Below are 27,827 nucleotides of genomic sequence, written 5' to 3' on the forward strand. Positions count from 1 at the left end.
TTACTGCTTGTGTTTTTCACCCTGAGACTGTTTTAAAAGTTTTAACTACAGAATTAAGGCCTGGTCTACACTTAAAGTTTTGTCGGCACAGCTATCTCAGTTAGTAATGTGAAAAAAAATCACATAACTAACATAGCTATGCCAGCAAAAGCTTTATTGCAGAGGCAGTTACACCAGCAAAAAAGTCATTTTGTTGTATACCTTATTTCATTTGGGGAACAAGTATAAGCTATGGCAGCAAAAGAACTCTTGCTGCTATAAATTGTGTTTACACCAAGAGTGTTTGCCAGTATAGCTACACCAGCAAACCCTTTGTAGTATAGGCAAGGCCTAAGGCTTCATACGTTTGAATATGATCTGACTTTCAGCCACTGATCAGTGTACACACCTACTAGCAACTTGTGTTTACTTGCAGAAGTATCTGTAATTATCCTCAGTATCACTAACTAATTCTAGATACCAGACCTTGATCCAGCCTGCTAGCACTCTCCACTGAAACATTAATGCGCAGTGTTACCACAATTTTTTTAAAAAAAGTAACTTTTTTCCTGATTATCCTTTAGCAGTTCTGTTTGTTGTGAAAAGCACGTTGTTAAGATGTATAAAAGCAAACTTCAGAAGAATACTACCCTTAACTATGTTTCCTGTGTTGCCCTGAAATATCTGAACATTTGGATTTATGCATTGTTACGCAGACTTAGTTGCCAGAAGATCACCAAATCATACAAGTATTAATTAGAAACTCTCAGAATAAAAGATCGACCTCAAGGAAAATGCCTATTAAACACACATCGAACTTAATGAATTAATTGTAAAGACTGCAAGATGTGGTCCACAGGAAGTACTCATAGCCATAACTTGCATATTTTTCTCAATTCAAGTTAAAAAATACCTTTATAAAAAAAAAAACCCCGTGTGTGCACCAAGCTTTTGCACAGATCATTTTATTCAGAAGCTGTAATAGGCTGAAAACAGGTATTTGGAAAGGAAATAATAATAATAATGTCAGCACTTGAGACTTGTAGAAGGTCAGATTTCCTGCCCTGACAAGCTTAAAGATTAATAAAAAACTACCTACAATGGAAGAAGGTGGTAGTAAAGTACAATACTGTCATTTTGCAAACTTAACTGGTTTTTGCAATCAAGTTTTTTTGGTTCTGGAATATGAATTGTGGTCCGAGAGCATACAAGAGTCCATTCTACCACCTCCCTCACCAGAGACTAAATTCGCTTCTGAGAGTGGCTAACTTAAACCACACTAGAACCCTAGTGCTACAGATCCAAAAACCTAAGGACTCCACCATCCAAGCTGAAAGAAGACATTTATTAGCTATCAGGCATTGAAGGATCTTTATGTTCTTTCTGAATTACAACCATCCAATTGAGGGCAACATGTTCACACATGCATCATTAATGATTCTGCTCTCACAAAGTCAATAGCAAAAATAATAATTTGGACACATGTAAATCCGGAACAAGACTTGTAAATAATTTTGCTTAATATCTATCTATTTTCCTCAAATACAACTAGCACAGAGTTTCAAGGAGATTCCACTACACTGTAAGTTTGATGGGAGAGTCACCATCTGGTTTTCAGTTTCAGGATAATAAGAACATTAGACTAAAGAGAAATTCAAATTAGGGTAATTTTTTGTCTTCCTGTAATTCTACAGCACCCTGATTATATTATCTTCAAGATTTGCTGAGCATTTATACAGTATGTTTGGAAGTCTCCAAGCCAAATTTAGAGGTGATAATAGAGGTGTCCTAATCTAGGACTTCAGAGTGGAACCTCATTGTAATTTTACACCTCTCAGAAATCTGGCAATCTGTAAATTGGGTTCTCACTCACCAAAAGATAAACAGCAGACTACGTTGAACGTGTAAACATAAATATCATGAGGCAGTTTAAGGCTACTATATTAGACTTGCCCAAGTCTGAGAAAAGTGAAGGCTCCTTTAACTGGAAGAGAGAAACAATTCAGAACCAACTGCCCAAACAAAAACAAAATAAACTATGTATTCTGAATCAATTACCCTTACCTTTTTGCTTGGCTTTTGAAAGCCTTTTCCATCCCTGAAGCACAAGTGACAGCAAGAAACAAAGAACTGAACAACACTTTCAATAATCTCTTCTCTGTCTACCAAATAACGTGAGAATGAAACAAAATAACCAGTTTACCATTTTCTTGTTCATTTAGGCTTTTTAGTAGTTTATCTTTGAGATAAATTACTTCTCTTGGAAAGCAGATTACTGTGCATACCTTACTGATCCCCCTCCTGCCACAGTGGTCTAAAAGGAAAGCAGCTTACACTTCTGAAGACCAGGCTGTAAATGATGAAAAGTGGAATACCACTATTACCCACCATGTACATGAGAATGTCTCTAATCATCACCATTGCTGTCTGATGATCATTCCACGCTTGGTTTAGTGTTTGAAGAAAGTTGTTATTCAATGAATTTAACACATCTTCTCGCACCTGTAACGAAACAGGAAGATAATGACATACTACCAAATTAGTTTTGACACTAGAAAGTTCTGCTTCAAGTCTGAAGCCAGCTACTACATATGTATTTGCTGTGCTACTATCTCAAGAATGCCTGCTACTAGGGGCTTGATTTTCCTAAGTGCTGCCCACCAACAGCTCCTATTCAATGGAAAATGCAGGTGCTCAACATCTTGCCCAAGAAGGGGGAGGGGGGGAGAACAGACCAAAGCTTACTGACCATTATCTGCTTCGAAAGTGATGTCTGAATTATTAAAATATGAATAAAGCACATTACTAATATCTGTAAAGGTTATGTTATTTAGCTTGCCTAATATGCAGTGTCAAAACTAAGTGAATATTCCTGGAGATTTAAAAAGTCATTTTGTCCTGATGACATCCACTGCATGTACTTTTAAGTTAAAGCATTGTTTCATTTATGAAAAAGATTAATCTTTAATACAAACAAAAAGCATACACATATGTACATTTTGGACCAATCATGCAAATATTAAACAAACAGCTAGGAAAAGGAAGGTTTACTTACCACAGATACCAAGGCAAGGATTGTTACTAGCTAATATACAACATTCTATATTTGTTCTCCAAGAGTATTAGCTGCACACAGTTGGTACAGTCCCTTTGTAAGTAAGGGGCAAATCAAAATAAAAACAAGATTTCTATGACAGAAATGAATATTCTGACTCTACACAGCAGCTCAAAACAATGAATAGCACTGTAAAGTGTTACAATCAGGAGTGAGTTTAGGTGGGTCACTGGACATGGCAAAGTTTAAAAAGTAAGGGATGGTATGAAGAATTGGCAGCAAAGAAGAGTTTTTAAAAGCATTCATATAGATTCCTCCAGATTGTAGCAGTGCAGTCACTAACAACAGAACTGCAGCATAAAGAAAGGGTTAGGGAGCGGGCAGGCAGTAATTTATAATAAGGAGGTTAAGAATTACATTTTATTAACAAATTCCCAACCTATGATATTAATTTATTTTTAACCATTAATGCTGTTTGTCTACTGTTGCATTCAGCAACAATGAAACCAAACTAGTTCCAATTCTCATGAGCTACCACCATGTTGCAATGTTTAAATCATAATTAATTATTGGAATGTTACTAATGACTGAGTTTATTTATAACATTTTGTAAAACATTTTTTGGGGGGATAAAGTATGTTGTGCCATAATCCTCCTTTCTCCTCTTCCAGGTCTTGCATACACGTTCTGCCCTTTACCTCATTCCTATGTTCAGACAGAATTCTCCCCCTACCATCTAGGAGGAAAGCCAACAAGAGTTGGGGAAGCTCTAGAACACCTTAAACATTAACAAGGAATTAACTCCATCCCTAGAATCTATACACAGCTGCAGGCAGAAATCATGAGAAAAGGTAAAACATAAAAAGGAAGAGTGATGTTTAAAATACGGTCAAAGCAAACTTACAGAAAAAATAGATGCTGGTTTAAAAAAAGAAAGAGGGCAGCGAAAATTCCAACTTTAAGTCTACGAGTGGATAATTCAGTGCACGTTATAAAACAATCTAGGCATTTTTTATAACACTTGATATCCACCATGGTGTGTAAACAATAGCAACACTTTGTTAGAAAGTAAATATAATGAAGAATAGGATGTCTATGCCTATTTACAGAAAGAGGCTAAGCCTGTGGATTGGGAAGCAGAAGAGACAAACATTGTTAAAAAGTGACAAGTTTTCTCTTTGTAAATTTTGTACATGTGTTTAGGAAGGTGGTGACGGGTGAATTTTCTTAAATCATAGTTTGATACTTCTAGAGGGCTGCAGCTCCGGGGTCTGTTAGCTTGACACTGACTACCTGAACATTTGTTAACATATGGTTGGATTTTCTGATTATACAGAAGTAGCTGGGCCAGTGAGAAGGGGGATGAATTTTGTTTGGTTTCAGGTCTCTGTATTCACAAGGGCAGTGTGAATGATTCAACTGCTGAAAAATTCATATAGTGTCTAACTGAGGTTATTTAGAGCTTGGTACCTTATTAAAGGAACAGTTTGAAGGCTCTAGTACTCTAATTTTAGCAGTCTCATTTAAAGCTTTTGCCTTTTCCAAATTATCAATCTCTTGCTTTCAGCAGTCGTGAGATAGGTACAGAATGTGCTGCCAGTCACTGTACAGCAGGATTCCCCTTGAATGTATCATCCCTTACAGTGTAAGTGAAGTTACTGGAACAAAAGAGCATTAGATGGCTTTGTTTTTCTCAATTTTACAGTCCCATAACATTTATCTCCACATGGGACTGTTTTAACATTCTCTGTCATCTAGAAGCCCCTGGGTGCCTGTCAGCTCCTGGTCAAACTGCCTAGACAAAGTAGAGTGCATTAATCCATACAATACCCTTTACAACTGAGACAGAAGTTACTACATGGCATCTTTAACTTTATGTTGAGTTTCATCTTTGATGCATATACATCAATGATGCCCAACATGCAAACCATTTACACTTGGCACCATAACAATATGGAATAGTTAAACAATACTACATGTTCTTTCTTACAGAATAGATTATAATTAACCAATATCACCCAAAAGTTAGTTGTTTGCAAATGACAGTAAATTAGCAGATATAAGAAATATAGACATGTACAGCCCTCTATATTTCTCACATACCAGAATTTACTTTAACCAGTGTTTGGAATGTTTTCAAAGATGCTGAGGCATTATGCTGAGTGTTTTTAAAACAGGTAGAAGCACTTTGGGTGCCTGCTTCTTTGCACTCACTTTCCCACAAATATTTCTCTGCCATTTCCTCATCTAAGACACATATTAAGCCTACCACAGTTTGCATAAAAAGAAGGATCTGTGGTCACTAGGGGTATCTTCACTGCAATTAGTAAGGGCTACAGCCCAGACATTGCCCCTAACCCCATTCCATCTTCCAAAAAAAACCTCTAACCAGAGCTCTGAGGGTGCTTCAAGCCTGAGCTAGCAGGCACAGCTGAGAGTTCAGGCTCAAGATCAGGGTTTTGCTTCAGCCCAGGTTAGCAGCCAATCTACTTTGCGGTGAGAATGCCAGCTAATCAAGCTTGGGTGCTGTTAGCCCTTCAAAAACATATCCCACAATTCCACCTGAGCTCTGCTTTGTATATTTAACTCCTCCATTCTTCTGCACTGGAAGCCACTGGCTCAGCATTTAACCCCCACTTCCCTGGGTCCACTTGAGCTGCTTTCCACAGCACTTGAACACAGGTGCTGTCCAAGAAATCCTCCTCACTATGGTGACCAGATGAGAAGAAGGAAATATCACGACACCAAGTGGGGGGGTGGGGGTGTTAAAGGGTCGCTCAAGCCTTGCAATCAGTGACACAGCTCAGTCACTGAACTTCTCTTCAGACTTTGGGACAAACTGAACAAACTAGCAAAGAACTATCTGAAGGTTTTCTATGTGTGAGTTATCTATAGAACTATACAGAAGATATACCTGTATTTGTTTCAGTGTATGTATTTAAGAATAAGTTAGATAGCCTCTATATTCACAAAGATGAAAGCTTGCACAGGATTTGTTTTAGACTTTGATTTAGACTAGGGCTGTCGATTAATCGTAGTTAACTCACACAATTAACTCAAAAAAATTAATTGCGATTAAATCACACTGTTAAACAATAGAATACCAACTGAAATGTATTAAATATTTTCGGATATTTTTCTACATTTTCAAATATATTGATTTCTATTACAACACAGAATACAAAGTGTACAGTGATCACTTTATATTATTTTTATTACAAATATTTGCATTGTAAAAATGAAAAAATAAATAGAGTATTTTTCTATTCACCTCATACAAGCACTGTAGTGCAATCTCTTTATCATGAAAGTGTAACTTTCAAATGTAGAGTTTTTCTGGGACATAACTGCACTCAAAACCAAAACAACGTAAAACTTTAGCGCCTGCAAGTCCACTCAGTCCTATTTCTTGTTCAGTCAATCGCTCAGACAAACATTTACAGGAGATACTGCTGCCTGCTGCTTCTTTACAATGTCACCTGAAAGTGAGAACAGACGTTCGCATGGCACTTTTGTGGCCGGCATTGCAAGGTATTTATATGCCAGATATGCTTTGGTACCACCACTCCAGACAACATGATTTCATGCGGATAATGATCATTAAAAAATAATACATTAAATTTGTCACTGAACTCCTTGGGGGAGAATTGTATGTCTCCTTTTCTGTTTTACACGCATTCTGCAATATATTTCATGTTATAGCGGTCATATGTTCGTTTTAAGAACACTTTCACAGTAGATTTGACAAAATGCAAAGAAGGGACCAATCTGAGATTTCTAAAAATAACTACAGCACTTGATCCAAGGTTTAATAATCTGGAGTGCCAGCCAAAATCTGAGAGGGACATGGTATGGAGCATGCTCTCAGAAGTCTCAAAAGAGCAACACTCTGATGTGGAAACTACAAAACCCGAACCACCACAAATGAAAATCAACCTTCTACTGCTGACATCTGACTCAGATGACTAAAATGAACATGTGTCGGTCCACTCTGCTTTGGATCATTATCGAGCAGAACCCGTCATCAGCATGGACGCATGTCCTCTGGAATGGTGGTTGAAGCATGAAAGGACATATGAATCTTTAGTGCATCTGGCATGTAAATATCTTGCAACGCCGGCTGCAAAGGTGTCATGTGAATGCCTGTTCTCACTTTCAGGTGACATTTAAACAAGAAGCGGGCATCATTATCTCCTGCAAATAGTAACCAAACTTGTTTGTCTGAGCAATAGGCTGAACGAGAAGTAGGACTGAGTGGACTTGTAGGCTCTAAAGTTTTACACTGTTTTGTTTTTGAGTGCAGTTATTTTTTTTGTACATAATTCTACATCTGTAAGTTCAACTTTCATGATAAAGAGATTTCACTACAGTACTTGTATTCGGTGAATTGAAAAATACTATTTCTTTTGTTTTTCACAGTGCAAATATTTGTAATAAAAAATAAATATCAAGTGAGCACCGTATACTTTGTATTCTGTGTTGTAAGTGAAATCAATACATTTGAAAATGTAGAATACATCATAAAATATTTAAATAAATGGTATTCTACTATTGTTTAACAGCTCAATTAATGGCGATTAAGTTTTTTAATCATTTGACAGCCCTAATTTAGAGAGCTCTTGGCTTTTAAAGAAAATTTAGCTTTTTTTTTTTAATCTCTAATAGTGTTTTTCTTATTCAAATTTTCTCCTTGCATAGCTTTACTTTTAACCAACAGTGTTAAATAGGCTGTGCAGTAGATTTATGGTATAACATTTTTCCTTTTGCAATTTTCAGATCTGGTACAGCACAAACAATTCAGCCCTGTAATTCCCTAAACTACACACCATTTAGCCCTGCTATCCAGATCCATCTTCTGTAGGGAGGAAAATAAATTATAAAAATATGATTTCCACTTCAGGAAGGTACTTAAGTATGTTTAATTACCTCCTGAACTGGGGCCTTAATCTGCTTTTTAGCTAAAATTCTACTTAAAAGCTTTTATTGCAGAAGTTTTCCATTCATTATAATATGGTATTATTAAAGTAAAAGAGTTTATACATTTGTGACATTGGATACTCTTTATTCAGATGTAGCTTTAAAATAAGGCATTACAGTGTAATTTTATGTTTTCCACCAGGAATATTTGCTCCCCACCAAGTGCCCCTTTTATAGAGGAAAGGATAAAACGCATGATACTGAATGACATTTGCTTTCTAGCAAAAATTTTTTACATTTTCTAAAATATGCACAGCAGATTAAGGTATTTATAATTACATTTTACAGTAAACACACAAACACACACAGTATGCCAATTACCCATGAGGGAAAATACGTTGTGGTATGCTATTTTAGTGTCAGTATGAGTTATCTACCAGGTTTAAAAAAAAAAAAAAACCACCACCACCACACACACAACTCTCTCCTCTAACATTTTAACTTTTCATTATTTTTAACAGTTTTTCCTTTTAACTTGCCATGGTATTGCTTATCAGCAAATGGTTCCGGGGCTCTAGGCCTGCTGGCTTTTGTTATATTTAGGGTGAGATTTTTGTCCAGGCATAGCTGTGTTGTAAAGGGAGCAAAGGGACAACACTATCTGGAATGTGTGGGACCAAGCCATGGAAGAGTAAAGCCCTGAGGTGAAGCTAGGAGATAAACCCAGGGCAAGAAAACAGACACAAATGAAGTGCAAGGTGCCAGATACAGATGGCATAGGACCAGCAGTGATGTCACCAAAGAATGGTTACTTGCCTTTCATAACTGTTCTTTGAGATATGTTGCACATGTCCATTCCACTCTTGGTGTGTGCACACCCCACACATAGATGCTGGAAATTTTCCCCTCAGAGGTACCTCTTTGGGCAGCTTGAGCACCCTATGCCACCGTGCACCACAGGCGCAAGGATAAATGGCTCAGTCGACCCTGAGCCCCCTCAGGTCCTTCTTTCTGGAAACTCCGATGTAGCGAGGTAGGAGGGTGAGTCATGGAAAGGACACATGCAACACATCTCAAAGAACAACAGTTACAAACGTTTAGTAATGGTTTTTTCTTCTTTGAATGATTGCACATGCACATTTGATTCTTGGTGACTCCCAAGCACAGGGATCGGCGTTACACACACACACACACACACACACTTTAGTACAGCTCGACCAAATTTGGCATTGTCTCTAGAGTACTAGATGATGGCATAATGGGAAGAGAAAGTATGCACTGGTGACCAAGTTGCTGCTATACACATGTCAAGGATAGTGAATCTGTGCTAGGAATGCCGCTGAGGAATGCTTGCGATCTTGTAGCATGAGTAGCCAGCTTGCATTGTGGGCAAATGTTTGCTAGATCATAACAAGCGCAGATACAAAAAGATATTCAAGATGAAATTCTCTGTTAGGACCCTGAAAGATCTTTCTTTCTGTCCGCTATAGCCACAAAACAGTTTGGTCCTGTCTATGTAGAATGCCAGTGCTCATCTAACGTCCAATGTGTGTAACCGTAAGCTGTTGCTCATCCCTATTTGCATGTGGCTTGGGGTAAAATACAGGTAAGTACATGGATTGATATGAAAATTTGCAACTCCCTTAGAGAGAAAACTCAGATGAGGGCATAAGTACACCTTATCTTTAAAGAAGACTGTACAGTGGATCAGATGCAAGGGCACACAGTTCAGAAGCTCTTCTGGCAGAAGTGATAGGAATTAGGAAAACCATCTTCCACGAAAGGTACAGTAAACAGCATTTTGCCAAAGGCTCAAATGCTGGTCGCGTAAGTCTAGACAAAACCAAGTTCAACTCCTAAGGGGAAACAGGCTCCCTTAGTTGAGGGCACAATCTTTTCAGGCTTTTAAGGAATCAAATTGTCATGTCATTAGAAAAAACGTAATTATCCACATGGAAAGCTGCCAGGTGATACTGCTGCCAGGTGATCCTTGATAGAGAAAATTGCTAAACCTTGTTTCAGGTACAGCAAAAAGTTGAGTATATGTTGGATGGACACATGCATTGGTGAGACGCCGGTTTGACAATCCCAGATAGAGAACTCTTCCTAGAGGAGAGCTTTCTGCTACTTAGTAAGACCTGGCAAACTTGCTCCAAGCAAGCTTCCTCTTTGGGATTTAACCCTGGCATTTACAGGTCGTTAAATTAAGGGACTTCCAGTTCAGGTGGAGCGGCTAACTGTGGTCCTGAAAGATCAAATCCGGGTGCAACTGAAGTAAGACTGCAATTGCCACTGAGAGGACCAGTAGGGTAGAAAACAAGTGTTGACAGCAGCACACTGGGGTGTGGTCCCACTTGATCTTTATAAGTACTCTGTGTAGAAGTGGGATTGGGGGAAAACCATAGTAAAGCTCTTCTGTCCAGGGTAACAGGAAGGCTTCTGTGATGGAGCCGGGTTTGAGGCATTGCAGGAAACAGAACCGACAAAATTTTCTGTTGTACTCGTTCACAAATAAGTCTATTTAGGGAGTCCCCCACTGCTGGAAAATGCATCTGGCTACATCTGGGCAAAGAGACCACTTGTGGTGATTGGAAAAGGACCCGTTCAGATGGTCTGCTGGCTCATTCTCCATCCCTGGCAGGTAAGTGGCCTTGAGTTGATTGAACAGGCGATGCACAATTTCCACAGGAATTCCTGACAAAGGAGGAATGAGAGAGCCCCTCCCTGCCTGTTCAAGTAAAACACTGCTGCACTGTTGTCTAAGAACGAACACATTTCTCCCACTGATATGAGCTAGGAAAGTCTAACAGGCAAGACGAATCGCTCTGAGCTCTCTGAGGTTGATATGAAGAGTGAGTTCCCTTGAGGACCAAAACCCTGAGTTCAGAGGGGCCCCAGGTGATCTCCCCACCCTAGAGGTGATACAGTCATCAGTGGTTTAAGGCTGAGGAATGGAATGCCCACACAGACACTGACAGGCTCTAACTACCAATTCACCTAAACTAGAACCCGCAAAGGTACCATGAGCACAGGGCCCAGATGAAGGTGGTCGGGTGAAGCCAGCCACATCTGGATGGGCCTCGTGTGCAGCCTCACACGTTGTACTATACGTACACACAAGGTCATGTGCCCTAGGAGCCTCATACACTTTTGGGCCGTTGTGACTGAATGAATCTTGAGGTCTGTCGTGAGAGATTAAATAGATTGGAATCCTGATTCAGAGGAATGCTCTGGTCTGGGTAGAGTTCAATACAGCCCCTATAAACTCCATCTTCTATACCAGGCAAAGGATAGACTTGTCTGCATTGATTAGAAGGCCTAAGGCCTTGAAGGCTGACTATATGAGTTGAATGCTGGATATAACCTGAGCTTTGGACCAGCCACTGACTAACCAGTCATCTAGGGAACGGTAGACCCCGTGCTGCTAATCTACTGAGGAATGCTACTACCATAGCCATAGATTTTGCGAACAAATGGGGAGCTGCAGACAGGCTGAACAGAAGCGCCATGAACCAGTAAGGCAAGAGCGTCACTAGGAATCTGGGGAACTTTCTGTGCCCTTCATATATCAACACACAAAAGTAGGCATCTCTTAAATTGAGGGCAGCATACTAGTTTCTAAGATCCAGAGAGGGCATAATGGACACTAAGGTGACCAGGCAAAACTTTATCTTTTTGAGATAGATGTTGAGCTGACACAGGTCTAAAATAGATCTGCAGTATCCCTTCACTTTCAGTGTTAGGCAATAATGGGAGTAGAAACCCTTCCCTCTTAAATTTTGTGGAACCTCCTCTATGGCTCCCACCTGAAAGAAATTAAACCTCCTGGACCAGAAGTTCTTTGTGAGAGGGGTCCCTCAAGAGGGACTAGGAGAGATGGTGAGAAAGAGGAGTAGAAATAAACTGGCGGGTGTACTCCACTTCTACTGTGCTCAACACACAGCAGTCTGTGGTGATACGGGACCAAATACTTAGGAATTGGGAAAGGCAGTTTGCAAAACAAAGGAAAAACAGGGTCTGGAATCACTGGTATGACCAGGGATGGCGAGTTATATGGGCCCCTTGGTGCCGGGGATCCAGCAAATCCAGGGCCCGGGGGCCCATCTCCACCAATGTTTGGGGCCAGGTGGCTCCACCAATGTTCGGGGCCAGATCTCTCGTCCAGCCCCATCTGCCACCACGCATGCTTCCCCCGGAGCATCCCTCGGCACCCAACACAGGGGAGGTGAGGGGCCTTCCTGGATCTAAGAAGGGCCCGGCCCCTAGGAGCATGTGAAATGACGGTGCCAGGTGAGTGTACTGCTAGTGGAGGAAAGGGGGCCCCTCCCCTGGATCTCTTTGCTGCCGGTGGGGAGAGGGCTGGGTGGACTGTGGAGTCCTCCTCTCTGGCCCCAGCCCCAGGGCAGTCTGGCTGAACCCCAAACTCTTCATCCCCAGCGCTGCACCCCCAGCCAGAGCCCTCACCCCCTGGCACCCCAACCCTCTGCCCCAGCCCTGAGCTCCCTCCTGCACCATGAACCCCTCCTCCCTGGCCCCACCCTGCAGCCCTTATCCTTCCACACCTCAACCCTCTGCCCTAGCTGAGACCCCCCCACACACCCCAAAGCCCTCATCCCCAGCCTGAGCCCTCACCCCCCGCACCCCAATCCTCTGCCCCAGCCCTGAGCCCCCTCCCACACTCCAAACCCTTTGGCCCCACCCCATTAATTTTGAGTCTTTTAATGAACGGAGCTTAGCATCAGTCTGCCCTGAAAAGAGGGAGAATCCCTCAAAGGGCAGGTCCTGCACAGTCTGCTGGACCTCCAGGACTGCAACAGGAGCTCCTCCACATGGTCGATCCTGAAACCATGGACCTGGCAGCCAAGTAAGCCACATCCAGAGCAGCTTGCAGCAAGGCCCTTGTCACCGATTTTCCCTCATCCACTAGCAAGGAGAACTCCTGTCTAGCATCTTCTGGGAGCATGTCTTTAAATTTTAGCATGGAGTCCCATACATTCATGTCATACCTGCTCAACAGTGCATGCTGGTTTGCAATCCTGAGCTGCACCCCCACAGTAGAATAAACTTTCCTACCAAAAAGGTTTATCTTTTCTGAATCTTTTGATGTTGGGGTTGTACCCTGATGTCCCTGCCTTTTCCTGTCTTTAGTAACAGATACTCCCAGAGGAGGGAATGGGAGTACAGGAACTCATAACCTTGGGCAGGCACATACAACTTGTGCTCAGCCCTTTTTGAAGTGGGGAGAAAGAATGCAGAGGTCTGCCACAGACCCTTAACTGTCTCACTGAGAGGAAGAGCCATTCTGGAAGGACCTGCAGTGGCAAAAATACTGATCAGGCAGTGTGAGGATACTTTTCCTTCCTCCACCTGTATGCCCAGATTTAAAGCAACTCTCTTCAACAATTCTTGGTGTGACTTATAGTCATCTGGGAGAAGATGACATGACCCCTCCTGAGACTGCCTCATCAGGGGAGGAGGAAGAGAAGCCCAGCACTGGCTGCAGATGCTCCTCCATTTCCTGATCTGCAGGGTCCTGTTGAGCTGGTTCTTGCTGTCTGGTACTGGACTCTGTACCAGAGTCAAGAATGAGTGCTTCCTGGTGAGTAGCTCCATGCATGGGCCTTTCCAATGCCACCAAATAGAAGTGCCCAGAATTTGATCTGGAAACAGGGGAAAGACCCACGGATTCAAAAAAAAAAAAAAAAAAGACACTGGACAGGCATAGGGCACCCAGTGATCTCCTGACCACCCACTTCTATGGGTACTCCCATGACAGTTTCCATGAAAGGATGGAAACACCTGGAGGAGGGGTAGAGAGTGTGGCTCCAAGGCTGGGAAATGTTGCACCTGACCTCCAATTCAGAAGACAACAACTTTCCTTCTGCTGACCATCGAGGCGCTGTTCCAGACAATCCATGCCGGCGATCCATGCCAACGTTGAGAGGTCCGCAGAGAAGCGAGCATCATGGGTTTTCCCTTTGATGGTACGGAAGGACAAGCCATCAGGGGTACATGAGGCTGGCATGATACCGAGTGCTGCAGCAGTCCGGCTGGTTCTCCTGTGTTCACCAGAACTGATAGCATCAGCTCTTGTACTGCCGGCAGTACTGGCACTGACAGAGAGGAGGTCTCTGGCAGCTGCAAATGCCTCTGGTATGATCGATTCCAAAACAAAGTTGATACAACGCAGTGCCAGAGATGTGGAAGGTGCTTCCTCTGGCTCTGGACTTGACAGAACGAACCTAAGCTGCTGTAATCAACAGTGCCATCTTCTGCAGCTCTGAAGCAGAGGTGTGCTTATACTCAGACCATACTCCACTTATCCCCATGCCTAGCAGACTTCAGTGCTGGGGATCTTCCCCTTTCAGCAGTCTGCTTCTAACGCCTCTTCTCAGGCACTGGGGATGGCGAAACGGTTGTTGGGACTCAGGCACAGTAGAAGGCGCACTCCTTACTGACGCTGAGGCACTTGGTGCCAAGTTTTACCAATCTGGCTCACATGGAGGTCTCCATTAGTAGAAAGTTTAGCCTCGCTTCACAATCTTTCTTCGTGCAAGGCTTAAAGTCCCTGCATATTTGGTAATGCTCCCCAATGTGATCTTCCCCAAGGCACTTCAAGCAACTTGAGGCTGGGTCACTCAAGGGTATAGCCCTATGGCCCGAAATGCAGGCCTTGAAGCCTGGTGAATCCCTCAGCACCAGGAATCAACCAAAATCATCAGATGGAGTAAAAACCTAACAAAACAAACACTAAACTATTTACAATAAAATGCAAGAGAACAGCGTCCACTGAGAGTACATGGTCTAGATCAGGGGTCTCAAACTCAATTTACCTTAGGGCCAGTGTCAGTCCTCAAATCCTCCCAGTGGGCCAATAATGTCATTTGTGCTGCCCAGAACCTGCCCCCCAAAACTCCACCCCCCACCTGCGTAAGGCTCTGGGAGGGAGTTTGAGTGGGGGAGGCAGTCTGGGGTAGCGGATTTGGGTACAGGCTCTGGGAGAGAGTTTGGGTGGGGAGAGGGTCTGGGGTGCAGGCTCTGGGAGGGAGTTTGGGGGTGGGAGGGGGTATGGGTGTAGGCCAGGGGTCTCAAACTCAAATGACCCCGAGGGCCGCATGAGGACTAGTGCATTGGCCCGAGGGCCGCATCACTGACACCCCCCTTGCTGCCCCTGGCCCCACCCCCAATCCACCCCTTCCATGAGGCCCCGCCCCTGCCCTGTCTCTTCTCCACCTCCTCCCCTAAGCGCGCGCAGTTTTAATAAATATATACACTCAGTAATGCACCTCACTCAAAAGACAAAACACGCACTTAGATTTACTGCCTAAGGCTCTGGGAGGGAGTTTGGGTGGGGGAGGGGGTCTGGATGCAGGCTCTGTGCTCGATGCAGGCTCCAGGCTGCGGCAGGGGGTGGGGGTGCAGGCTTTGGGACGGAGTTTGGGGATAGGAGGGCTGTGGGGCTGAGAGCGAGGGGTACATGATGCAGGAGGGGGCTCAGGGCTAGGGAAGAGGGTTGGGCTGTGGGGTGAGGGCTGTGGATGAGGGGTTCATGATGCGAGGGGGCTCAGGGCTAGGGAAGAGGGTTGGGCTGTGGGGTGAGGGCTGTGGATGAGGGGTTCATGATGCGAGGGGGCTCAGGGCTAGGGAAGAGGTTTGGAGTGTGGGGTGAGGGCTGTGGATGAGGGGTTCATGATGTGGGGGCGCTCAGGGCTGGGGCAGAGGATTAGGGTGCGGGGGGATGAGGGGTTCATGATGTGGGGGCGCTCAGGGCTGGGGCAGAGGATTAGGGTGTGGGGGGATGAGGGCTCTGGCTGGGGCTGAGGATTAGGGTGCAGGGGGATGAGGGGTTCATGATGTGGGGGTGCTCAGGGCTGGGGCTGAGGATTAGGGTGCGGGGGGAATGAGGGCTCTGGCTGGGGCTGAGGGTTTGGGGTTGGAGAGGCTCAGGGTAAGGGAAGCCTGCCTTGCCAGTACTGGCGGAGGGCAGGCAATAGGACCCTGCACCCTAATCCTCAGCCCCAGCCAGAGCCCTCATCCCCCCGCACCCTAATCCTCTGCCCCAGCCCTGAGCGCCCCCACATCATGAACCCCTCATCCCCCCGCACCCTAATCCTCTGCCCCAGCCCTGAGCGCCCCCACATCATGAACCCCTCATCCCCCTGCACCCTAATCCTCTGCCCCAGCCCTGAGCGCTTCCCTTCCCCCCCCCCCAGCCCGGCCCCGGTGGGTCCCGCTTCCCTTCCCCCGGCCCGGGCCCGGGCCCGGGCCCGGCCCCGGCAGGTCCCGCTTTCCCCCCCCCCCCCACCCGAGCGCGTCTCCGGCGGTCCCGCTCAGAGCCGCGTGGTGAGGGGGCGGGGCTGAGAGCTCCACGCCGAGCGCAGCGCTCAGCCCAGAGCTCCCAGCCCCGCCCCCTCCTCACGCGGCTCGGATCGGGGCGGGGCTCAGGGGCTCAGCCGGAGACTCGGCGCTCTATGCGCCGAGGCTCCAGGAGAGGGGCGGAGGCGGGAGCCTCCGCTTTTCTCTTGGGGGCCCCTGCGGAGCTCCCCTGGGGAGCTCCGCGGGCCGCAGGGAAGAGCTCCGCGGGCCGCAGGGAAGAGCTCCGCGGGCCGCATGTTTGAGACCCCTGGTGTAGGCTCTGGGAGGGGGTCCTACCTGGTGCTCCGAGGCGGGCCAGGGGGCCTTCGCACGCTGCGGCCCCCATGCACTGCCCCCGCAGCATCCCATTGGCCACAGGGGCACTCAGGGTGGGAGCAGCATGCAGAGGCACAGCCCCACCCCAGGGCCTCATGGAGTGGCCAGCAGCCACTGGAGTGAGCAGGAAGATGCCGCTCAGCTCCGCTGTGCTGCTGGGACCCCTGGCGGGGCGGGGGGGGGGGGCGGGGTGCCCGGGGGCAGCAGATGGGGCCAAGGGAGACATCCAGCCTCAAAACTGCTGGAGCCGCGCGGGCCACACTGGAGAGGCTCACAGGCTGCAGATGGCCCGTGGGCCGGGAGTTTGAGACCCCTGGTCTAGATAATACTAAGTCCTGCCATGAGTGCAGGGGACTGGACTAGATGACCTCTCGAGATCTTCCTGTCCTATGATTCTATGAAGAGCAAGAAGAGCAGTTCCAGGGACCATCACAGTCAATAAGAAGGAATTGAGTGGGCTCAGGGTCAGCTGGTCATTTATACTACTAGATTCAGTGGCATGCAGCAGCAGAGGGCACTCAAGCCACCCAGATAGTTACCACGGAGGAAAAAAATTCCAGCAACTGTATGTGGAGTGAATACACATGTGCAATCACTTGAAGAACAAAGTCATCTATCAATCCATTTAGATTTGATAGACAATACGATCTCTTACTACTTAAATGCACCATGGTTCAGTAGATATGACCATACTCTGTTAGGACACCTGGTTTCTGTTCTCATCTCTACCATTGAACTGCCATGTCATCTTGGACAAGGAACTTCACTTGTTCCATTTCTCTTCTGATTCTTTACCTGTCTTACCTATTTAGAATGTAAAGTTTTGAGGGCAGAAATGATTTCTTGCTTTCTGTTTATGCAAAACCTAGCTCAAAGAGGCCTCAATCTTGGTTGGCACCTGAAGGTGTAACTATAAATTCAAGCAACTACAAAAAGCTATTTTTAACCTCATTAACTACACAATACACAGAAGAAACTGGAAATGTAGAAGTTAGTTGTCCCATTACCTACAACAATTCAGACCTATTTCATACATGAACCTCTGTGAGGGTGGTGTAATACTTTTATCTAGCTAAAGTTAATATATAGTTTTTGTGTTTAATTTTATCCTTCTTAAATTTTATACTTGTTACATTTTAATTTTAGTGCCAGTGCTCACAAGTGGCGCTGGCACTTTGCAGAGGCAAACATTAATGATTTTAATTACAACTAAATATACTGCAAAAAACATATCAGATAGTGGCTTTTTGTTTGTTTTTTAAAGATGCATAACTTTTTTCCTCAAAAGGTCTGGTCCAGGGGTGGGCAAACTATGGCCACGTCCAGCCCATTGGACCTTTTAATCCGGCCCTCAAGCTCCTGCCAGGGAGTGGGGTTGGGGGCTTTCCCCGCTTCAGGCTCCAGCCAGGGAGCAGGGTGGGCGGCTTTCCATGCAGCTCCTGGAAGTAGCAGCATGTCCCCCCTTCAGCTCCTATGCGTAGGGGCAGCCAGAGGTCTCCACACGCTGACCCCACCCCAAACACGGCCCCCCGCAGCTCCCATTGGCTGGGAACCGTGGCCAATGGGAGCTGTCAGGGCGGCGCCTGCCAACGGGGCAGCATGCAGAGCTGCCCGGCGCCATGCCTCTGTGTAGGAGCCGGAGGGCGGATGTGCCACTGCTTCCGGTAAGTGCCGCCTGGCATCTGCATCCCTGAGTCCATCCGTCCCCCCCCACACACCCGCCCTGATCCCCCTCCCGCCCTCCAAACCCCTCGGTCCCAGCCCAGAGCACCCGCCTGCACCCCAACCCCCTCATCCCCAGCCCCACCCCAGAGCCTGCACCCTCAGCCGGAGCCCTCACCCTCTCCGCACCACAATGCCCTGCCCCAGTCCAGAGCCCCCTCCCACACCCTGAACTCCTCATTTCTGGCCCCATCCCAGAGCCCACACCCCCAGCTGGAGCCTGCACCCTCTCCTACACCTCAGCCCCCAATTTCATGAGCATACATGGCCTGCCATACAATTTCTACACCCAGATGTGATCCTCAGGCCAAAAAGTTTGCCAACCCCTGGTCTGGTCTCTTCCTAAGTCAAGTCTGGCTGAACACAACTTTCAACAAGCAATTAAAGATAGCAGAGCAAAAGTTCCTAACTACACAAGAAAAATATACTTTTGTGTTCCAAACTTGAACACCACTAACCATAAAAAAATGCTTTCAAATAAATGAGTAGCAGTTTGCTAATCTCTGGCGTCTATTAACCACAGAAACTTCTGTATTACATGCACAGCGCATGCACCATATCTGGTATACTTAACTACAAGAACATTAACCTGTTCTCATAAGGGTATCCACAAAGAATGGAGCCCCAGTTCCAGGGCTGTCTACCCAGTGGGATGCCTTGGAACCACAGACCCTGCAGTCCCCCTGTTCAATGCAATCTGGCAGGTGAGCTGACAGGAAAACAGGCAGATATTTAAACCTGCCTGTATTCTATTGGAACTTCATCAAATCAAGCTGTCTCCACTAAACGTTTTGATTTTGACAAATTAGCAAAAAATGTTTTGTCAGATTTTCCCAACCAGACCTAGTATCCATCATTTGTTCTTTGAAGGTATAGATAAGTGAACACCTGCAATTAGAATGCATTCCAGTGATTTAATTAGATACTTAATGTTTCAAATACTGACATAAGTAGTGTTGGAAAGAGCTATCAAAGATGTAATGATTTTTCCACTAAACTTTCAGTTAAGTAAAATGCTCAGTTAAATAGATTAAACTGTAATTAGTTGTTTCATCTGCCTTGCAACAAGTACTACAAGAAAACTGAAGAGATGTCTAGCTTCAGAGTTGAACCAACTTCTACCACCTGTGTATACACTCCTGAAATGCTATTTTTTATTTCTGTTATTAAAATAGCACCATTTTATACAACCAATATTCTGGACATAACCACACTTTAATGTCACATCCTGAAGCTGGAACGCACAGATAAAAGACGACAGGAATTGGTTTTGAAATTGAAGACTTTTTTTAAAAAAAAAACAAACAAAAAAACAACCAAAAAGACCTCTTTTCAGAGTAGCAGCCGTGTTAGTCTGTATCCGCAAAAAGAACAGGAGTACTTGTGGCACCTTAAAGACTAACAAATTTATTTTAGCATGAGCTTTCATGAGCTATAGCTCACTTCTTCGGATGCATAGAATGGAACACACAGACAGGAGACATTTATACATACAGAGAACATGAAAAGGTCCTCCATGTTCTCTGTATGTATAAATGTCTCCTGTCTGTGTGTTCCATTCTATGCATCCGAAGAAGTGAGCTATAGCTCACGAAAGCTCATGCTAAAATAAATGTTCTCTGTATGTATAAATGTCTCCTGTCTGTGTGTTCCATTCTATGCATCCGAAGAAGTGAGCTATAGCTCACGAAAGCTCATGCTAAAATAAATGTTCTCTGTATGTATAAATGTCTCCTGTCTGTGTGTTCCATTCTATGCATCCGAGGAAGTGAGCTATAGCTCACGAAAGCTCATGCTAAAATAAATGTGTTAGTCTTTAAGGTGCCACAAGTACTTCTGTTCTTTTTTCAAAAAGACCTCTTCATTCAAGTTTTATTTTTCTGCACTTTTACCAGGAAGTCACCTTTCCATGTGAATGGTTAGATGTTTGGGGAAACCAGTTTGTATATAATATGGACATTTTCTGTATTTAGTCATTTTAAAACCAACTAATTTAAAGATTAAAATTCAGCAATTAGCTTTCTTTACATGAATAAGTTATTTCAATTGTAAATACTGACTCAAATTTTGATGATGTCTGAATCACACTTATACTCTTCTGTGAGCACAAGCACATGCACATACATAGAGGCCCTTTCATTACTCGTTTGAAATATGAATTTACCAGACATTGCTGAGTTTGTATTAGTTAAGCTCTCATAAGCATCAGATAAAAAACTCTAACTGTATGAAAAAAACATTCTAGGTAAAAACTGTATAAGCATCCCATTCACAGCTGCACTACAATACCTCGGTCCTACTCAACTTTTGTTATTTAGAGTCACTGGCAGTTATCACAACTGGGCTTTCCTACATGTGTAGGCTTTTTTTTTTTTTAAACACACACAAATAATAAATAAATAATGAGCAGAAGTGATCAGACCACCACAAGAAACTCATTCTGACTTTATGTCTAACCAGGTGAAAGATTACTGCACTAATGTGTGTTACCTAGTGTAGGCTGTAAACACCACTAAGCCCATGATAATGCAGAGGTGTTTACAGGCATAGAGATCTAAAAGTCTCAGACATTTACCATGTTACATGACTAGTCTTGACAAATTCATTAATATATCTGAGGTATTAATATATTACAATCAAAGGGCATATACGTGCAAAATCCTTTGGTCACTTTATACTCAACCTGTCCTTGCATTCACACAGTGTAAGAACATATATATTTAAAGCTTATTTTAGATTGAAGTGGTCTGGAGCAAAGTCTTTAAAACGTCTTCACCTGAAAGAACCACCAAAAATGGGAAGAAGTCCACTGATTACTGCAACTCACTAAACTGTGCAGTAAGGGCATGATAGGCTGTGATTCTACCTGAGTGCCTGGGTCAGTACATACAATGGGCACAGTGGAAAAGCAGCTGTTCTCCAGGCTGCATCTTTGATTCTGCCACAAGTGCTGGATCTCTTTAGAGCAATAAGTTTCAACTCAGAAAAAGGTCAAGTCGAGGCTGGGTTTAGCTAACATGAGCTAGCTACGCCAGATCTAAACGTGACTGCTTTTCTTCAACACAAAGCCATAGAGGTCCAATCTGTGGCTTGAGGCGAGATGGAAGGTCTTTATATCTTTTATCTTCAGAATCAAAAGGATTGTTAGTTTAAAATTTGGGGCTAAATTAAATGTATGTTTTGAAAAGACTGAAATTTAAAGACTCAGACTGTTCAGGATGTTTTTTGCCAAGTTGATTTTATGCATTGAATGATGCCTCTCTACTCTCTCTATATCAGGGGTCCCCAACCTTTTCAGGACCAGGGACCGGTCATGCCTGCGGAGGGAGTGCTTGTCCCGCGGCTCGGGTAGACCTCCCGCAGTCCACCGGCTCCGGTTGAGCTGCCGCAGGCATGACTGTGGACGGTTCGCTGGTCGCGCGGCTCAGCTGGACCGCCCGCAGGCATGCCTGCGGCAGCTCAACCAGAGCCAGTGGACCTCCCGCAGGCGTGCCTGCGGGCGGTCCAGCTGAGCCGCGCGACCAGCGAACCGTCCGCAGTCATGCCTGCGGGAGGTCCACCGGAGCCCCGGGAGCAGCGGACCTCCCGCAGGCATGACTGCGGACGGTTCGCTGGTCGCGCGGCTCAGCTGGACCGCCTGCGGGAGGTCCACTGGGTCGGTTCGCGGCCCGGTTTGTAAGAGGCCGCGGACCGGTACCGGGCCGCGGACCGGGGGTTGGGGACCCCTGCTCTATATAATGTAATCTCAGCACAACTATTTCATTAGTCCATGAACAAAGCCCATTACAAGCAAGTTCTTATTCTGGGATGTAGTTAGTTCCCAGACTGAAAAAAGGGGTTATTATTACTAGTAAGTGAAACAGAGTTCACCAAAGAAAGCCACTCAATTCTATAAAAAAGCCACAAACTTAAAAAAAAATTTAAAAAATGAACAGGTTAGCAGACATACCTATTTTCATTGCTCATGCAATAACGCTTCAACTAAATGGTTTCTTGATTCACATATTCATAAACATTTAAATTTGCACATTTCATTATTCATTAGTAGTTTAAACATAAATGGTACCTCTAACATAAGATCATCTTATGCTTGACATTAATTCTAAACTGATATTATGTATGAGTAAAAAACATTGTTTTAAAACTAATGTATCAAAATTTGGATTTTTGTCACAAACCACAATTATATATTGTTCATCTTACATATCAGTGAGAAAGACACTGATTTAAAATTTAGTTTAGTTAGATACCTTGTTTATGAGATGCTCAGTGACGACTTCTCGTAGTCCAGTGTACAATTTTTCTCCATGTTTATGTAACACCATAGTATATGCATTCCTATACAGTTCCTCAAAGCTGAGACCACTGTTGTTCTTACGCTGGATCTCTTGGATCGCATTCTTCAGGAGATCCCAGATGCTGTTTACATATTTCTCATCCATGGTCATCTGCAATAGTGAAGAAAAGAAATGAATATTTTCCAGAATTAAGAACTTTGGCTATCAGAAAATAAGCTGGAAACCACTGTAATTTGAAAAACAGCAGTAATGGCTTCTGTCAAATTTCTCCAATTTGAAACTTATGACATTTTATCAGAACCTTAGATCAACAAGAGTTAACAAGACTGATAAGGATTAACTCCATTGAGTCAAAGACAGCCTTTGCTGTGATTTTTCCAAGTACACAATCAATGGCATCTTTTTTTTTTTTTAAACAGACATTTTTTCCTTCAAAAATAGAGTTTTCATAGGACTCAACCCTGATTCCACAGGGAGAAAATTCTTGTTTTCCCCCTAAATACAACCACCAATCTCCAGTTATCACCCACACTAACATACAACCTGACAAATTTTAGGCCATGGTATAAGCCCCACCTGTTTAATCAAGCTTTTAATTGACATACATCATAACAGGTACAGCTCTCATGTGTGACAAATAAGAGGCAGTGATTTTACTGAAGTGATCCATATGAGTGAATTATTTGTTTCTAATTTATTATAACACAGCTATGGCCACAGTGGTGAGTGCTGAAGAAATACATATCTATATAAATGACAAGTATTTAGAACAGATGAAGCACTGTTTTAACAAACAACCATCAAATACACTCAACAATCCTACAGAACATATCCTCATTGCACAGATGAGGAAACAGGTTTCATGAGTTGCCAAAGGCTACACAGCGAGTTAGCAGCAGAGCTGGTACTGATTCAAGTCTTCTGTTCAGACCACATTGTATAATAAATTAATATTTTTGGTACAATGCTTATTTAAAGAGTTCACTAAAATGACAAGGGGAGAGAAGGGTAGCAAAGTCCTGTAGCTTAACAAAATAATAGAGATTGCAATAGACTGATTTCTGTCTTGAAGTCTACAGGTGGTAAATAGGGTTGCAACTTAGCTTTCCAGGAGCCATCAGGCCTGTAAGGGGGGAAAAATATACTCAATACTATGAAATATTTTATTTTTTCCTAGACAAAGTGATATCAGGAGCATATCAAGATATATGGACCCCACCTCTACTCAGGAGTCCTTCTTGGAACAGCATCCTGTGGTCAAGGAATCCAAAGCCCTCCTGGCGATACCATCCATGCAGCCAGGATGTGTTTTGTCTCTGCCTGGCCCCTAGCGTTGACTTGAAGGACTGATGAGAAATCCATCTGCACAAAAGCTCCTTCACCCTTACTCCCAGAGCACTGCTGTCACTTCTGATCTGCTCAGGGTCATACCTCACAGAATCATTAGTGCCCACATGGATGAGCAACATGGGGTAGTGGGTCAGATAATCCTTGGCAATCCTTCCGTAACTTGTCATATGGGCCCCTGGAAGGCAGCACACCTGGAAGGCAGCACACCCCTGAGATGCCAGGTCAGACCATCAGATAGATGTCTCCGCCCCCGTTAGAAGGGAGTCACTGACCACCACCACCCTTTTTTTTCCCCCTCTTGGGGGTGGTGGCCATAATCCTCCCAGTCTTGGAGGTACATGGCTTCTCCTCTTCCACCTTTGGGGAAGAATGCTCATTCTTCATTGCCAGGGCAGCATACATTTTTTCCCTCTCTATGAACACTGGGTTGGGAGCAGGGGTGAAACACTGCCTGCTGCCAGAAGGAGCCAGAAGCCAGCTTTCCTCACTGTGAAGGAGCATTTTCCTCCTCCCCTAGTTGCGCATGCCTACACTGACCTGCAGTTTAGACTAAGAGGGTGTGAATTGCAGCATGCACCAAAGTACTGTACGGAAATCCCTGTGTGGGCACAAACTTAAAGGTTCCTAGTTTGCCCTAATGAAGTCCTCTAAAACAGGACTTTACTAGCGCCAACTAGGCTTCAGAAGAGAGTCAGTGTCAGACATGTAAATTTTAAAGATAAACAAGACAATATTAAAAATAGGATCACTTAGTAATACATATTAACATTTTGAAGATGGTGATGGGAGGAGAAATTCTTTGCAATTAACCTTTTAAGAGGTCAGAATCCAGATAAGTTGTGTACTATTCAAAAGCCTTGGGAACCAAATTTTAAGATTCTTGCCATTTGTTCTATGCATTTTGCATTGGATATGTTAAACCCCAGTTTTGGCCATAGTTAAGAGGACAAGGTATATATTTATGCAGAAATTAGTCTGACTGATCTAGGGTATTCAGATTGCAGGGACTTGTCTAAGCAGGCCACTTTACTTCCGAATGAGAACTCCACATAGGAGTTAAATGCACCTTGGCTTCACACTTTTAGTTGGCTCATCTTTACTTTCTTGAGTGTCCCAGTGTAGACATGCCCTCAGTTACTTTCAGCCTCTTGAATTTTCTTGGTTTTATGTCCTATCAAGAGTGGGATGTGGGAATTTCGACAGCTGCCTTCTCGTGGATCCAGATCATTCCCTCTTCTCATTTCAAGATATAGAAGAAACATCTTTTTTAAAAAAAACACTTTCTCCTGCTACCTCTCAGGCTGTATTTACCAAATATTATTCTCTATCACAGAGAATTCATTGAGAATATGAATATGGAGACCTCCAAGATTAAGGAGGCAGTTCAGCTGGAAAGGTCTTCAGTAGCACAACTAGGGGAGGAGGAAAATGCTCCTTCACAGCTGGCTGCTGGCTCTTTCTGGTTGCAGAGTTGAGAATTGCTGAGCCAAAGGAGGCATCTGTGGCCAAAGCTTAGAATAGTGCATAATGCCTGGTGAAAGTGTGTTAAGAGCCCCAAGTGGCTGCTCTGCAAATCTCAGAGAGGGGAATTCCCTGAAAGGAAGCTACTGGTACCACTTGAGCAATCGTAGAACAGGCCTGACAGTTTGAGGAGGAGGGGCTTTCATAACATTATAGCAGAGAGAAATGCAAGAGACTATCCACTTAGACAGTCTTTGGGAAGAGATAGCTTTCCTTTTCATTTTCTCGGCGACAGCAACGAACAACCCTGGAGATTTCTGAAAAGAAGTTGTTTTTTGCAAAAAGAAGGCAAGAACCCTGTATATGTCTAGGGTATTGAGTCTTGCCTTCTCCATACTTCAGTGAGGTTTAGCATAAAACACTGGTAGGTATATAGCCTAGTTAAGATGAAACTCAAAAGGCACCTTAATTATGAACTTAGGATGTAGACCTAAAGAAACCTTACCTTTGTGAAAAACTGTGTACGGTGGGTCTACCATAAGGGCTCCAAGTTTCCCTACCCTTCTAGCAGAGATAACAACTATCAGAAGGTGATCTTCAAAGAAAGGTGGAGAAGAAAACAAGGGGCTAAAGGTTCAAAAGGACAGCAGAAAGAATGAAGTTCAGATCCCAAGCAGGAACTGGTTTCAAAGCTAGAGAAAATGTCCTTATGATGTTCTTCAGGAACTTTGTGATAGAGGGATGAGTAAAAACAGGGCAGCTTTTCACCAGGGACTGGAAAGAGCTCAGAGCTGCCAAATGTACTCATAGGGAGCTGATCGACAAGCCAAGTGTCTTTAGCAAAAGAAGATACTCCAGTAGAGGAGGGATATATCTGGGACCTCAATAGGAAGTGATGCTGCTGGCATGAAAGGGAGAGCAGTAGCATTTTCTCACAGTGGGTTGCCTGCTGTTCTGGAAGATGTCTCAAACGTCTTGAAAGATGGTTTGTTCTACGCTCATTGTCCATCTTAAAGCTATGCTGCCAGATGTAGGGATGCTGGACTGGGGTGCGTCACATTACCCTAATTTTGGGACAGTAGGCCCTGGAATGTGCAGATTGGGAGACATTGCAGATGCAATCATGTCAATGGGGTGACATAGGTGCATGCCTCCAAGTGGCCAGAACCAGGCAGGATTGGGCTGTAGTCTGAGGGCTGAGATGAAGCTGGCTGATGAGATCTCTCATGGCCAGGAATTGGTTCAGAGGTAAGCAGGTCCCCACTGAGTGGACCTGAACTTAGACACAATTAATTGTATGGTTTGTGCAGGTGTTAATATGGACTTGTCCAAAATGACTGAAGTCCTAGGGAATCAAAGAGTTAAATTGTGGTAGTGACTGTTCCTTGTACTTCTTGGTATGACCAACCAGTGAGCAGTGAATTGTCCAGGTAAGGAATATCCATCTCCCCTGTCTACAGAGATATGCAGCCATCACCACAACACCTTTTGTAAATAACCTGAGGCCAATGGAGAGGCTGAACGGGAGCACCCTGTATTCCAAGTGTTCCTGGCCCACTGTGACCTACAGGAACCTTTTGTGAGCAGGATGAATGTCCAAATGAAAAGAAGCATCCTTCAAATCGAAGCCTGCAAACTGGTCACCTGAGCTGAGGGAGGGCATATAGGGGCCAAGGTGCTCATTCTGAATTTTCAATGTTGTATAAAGATGTTCAATATCTGAGGTCTTGAACAGGTCTTCATCCCTCTTTCCATTCTTTTTGGGACTGAGGAATTACCTTGAGTAAAAGCCCTTCCCTATAATAGGGATAATAAATTCTGTCAAATTTAATTTTCTATTCTTTGGTGGGAGTGGGATTAAAATTAGAACTTGCTATTTTATCCTTTTCTGCCTCTAATTCACTAAATATAAATGTAAACAACCTGCTGCTCTAATCATAACTCACATACTGGGGCCACTTCAGAGAACCGCAGAAGGGAAATGCCAGGAAATTTCAAGCTATAGAAGACAACTTTACAAAGCTATCAAAGAATATTTGAAATATATTACCTTTTAATATTTGATATTAAATATTCCATCTTTCGGTGTAGCTTCATATTCTCCTTCAATCAATTATCTCTCTCTTTCAAGTAGCAGCAGCACTTGAATAAATTTTAGGAAATGGGTTTGCTGAAGTTTTATCATGACAAATTAAGAGAATATTATCCCCTACTCAGACATCAAAAAATAGTTGACTTGCTTTGCAGCAATGGTTTTCTAGCAAACCAAAGCTTTCTAAGAGCTTAAATGACTATGTATTGCAGCAGTGAATAAGTTTTGTACATAAGTTTTAGCAAGAAGAGTCTTACAGTTT

The 27,827-nt window shown here is 44.0% G+C and overlaps 1 protein-coding gene across 2 annotated transcripts in view; it reads right to left on the reverse strand.

Annotated features, from left to right (window-relative positions):
- Positions 1-27,827, reverse strand: part of CUL3 (cullin 3) — a 104,050-nt gene that overhangs the window by 56,791 nt on the left and 19,432 nt on the right. For both annotated transcript variants that reach the window (XM_045030373.1, XM_045030374.1), the window contains exons 2-3: positions 22,615-22,812; positions 2,368-2,481 (exon numbers count right to left, since the gene is read on the reverse strand). In XM_045030373.1, coding sequence (XP_044886308.1) covers positions 2,368-2,481; positions 22,615-22,812 — 312 coding nt within the window. The remainder of the gene's footprint in view (positions 1-2,367; positions 2,482-22,614; positions 22,813-27,827) is intronic.

The sequence above is a fragment of the Mauremys mutica genome, chromosome 9, assembly GCF_020497125.1.
Source record: "Mauremys mutica isolate MM-2020 ecotype Southern chromosome 9, ASM2049712v1, whole genome shotgun sequence".
NCBI lineage: Eukaryota > Metazoa > Chordata > Testudines > Geoemydidae > Mauremys > Mauremys mutica.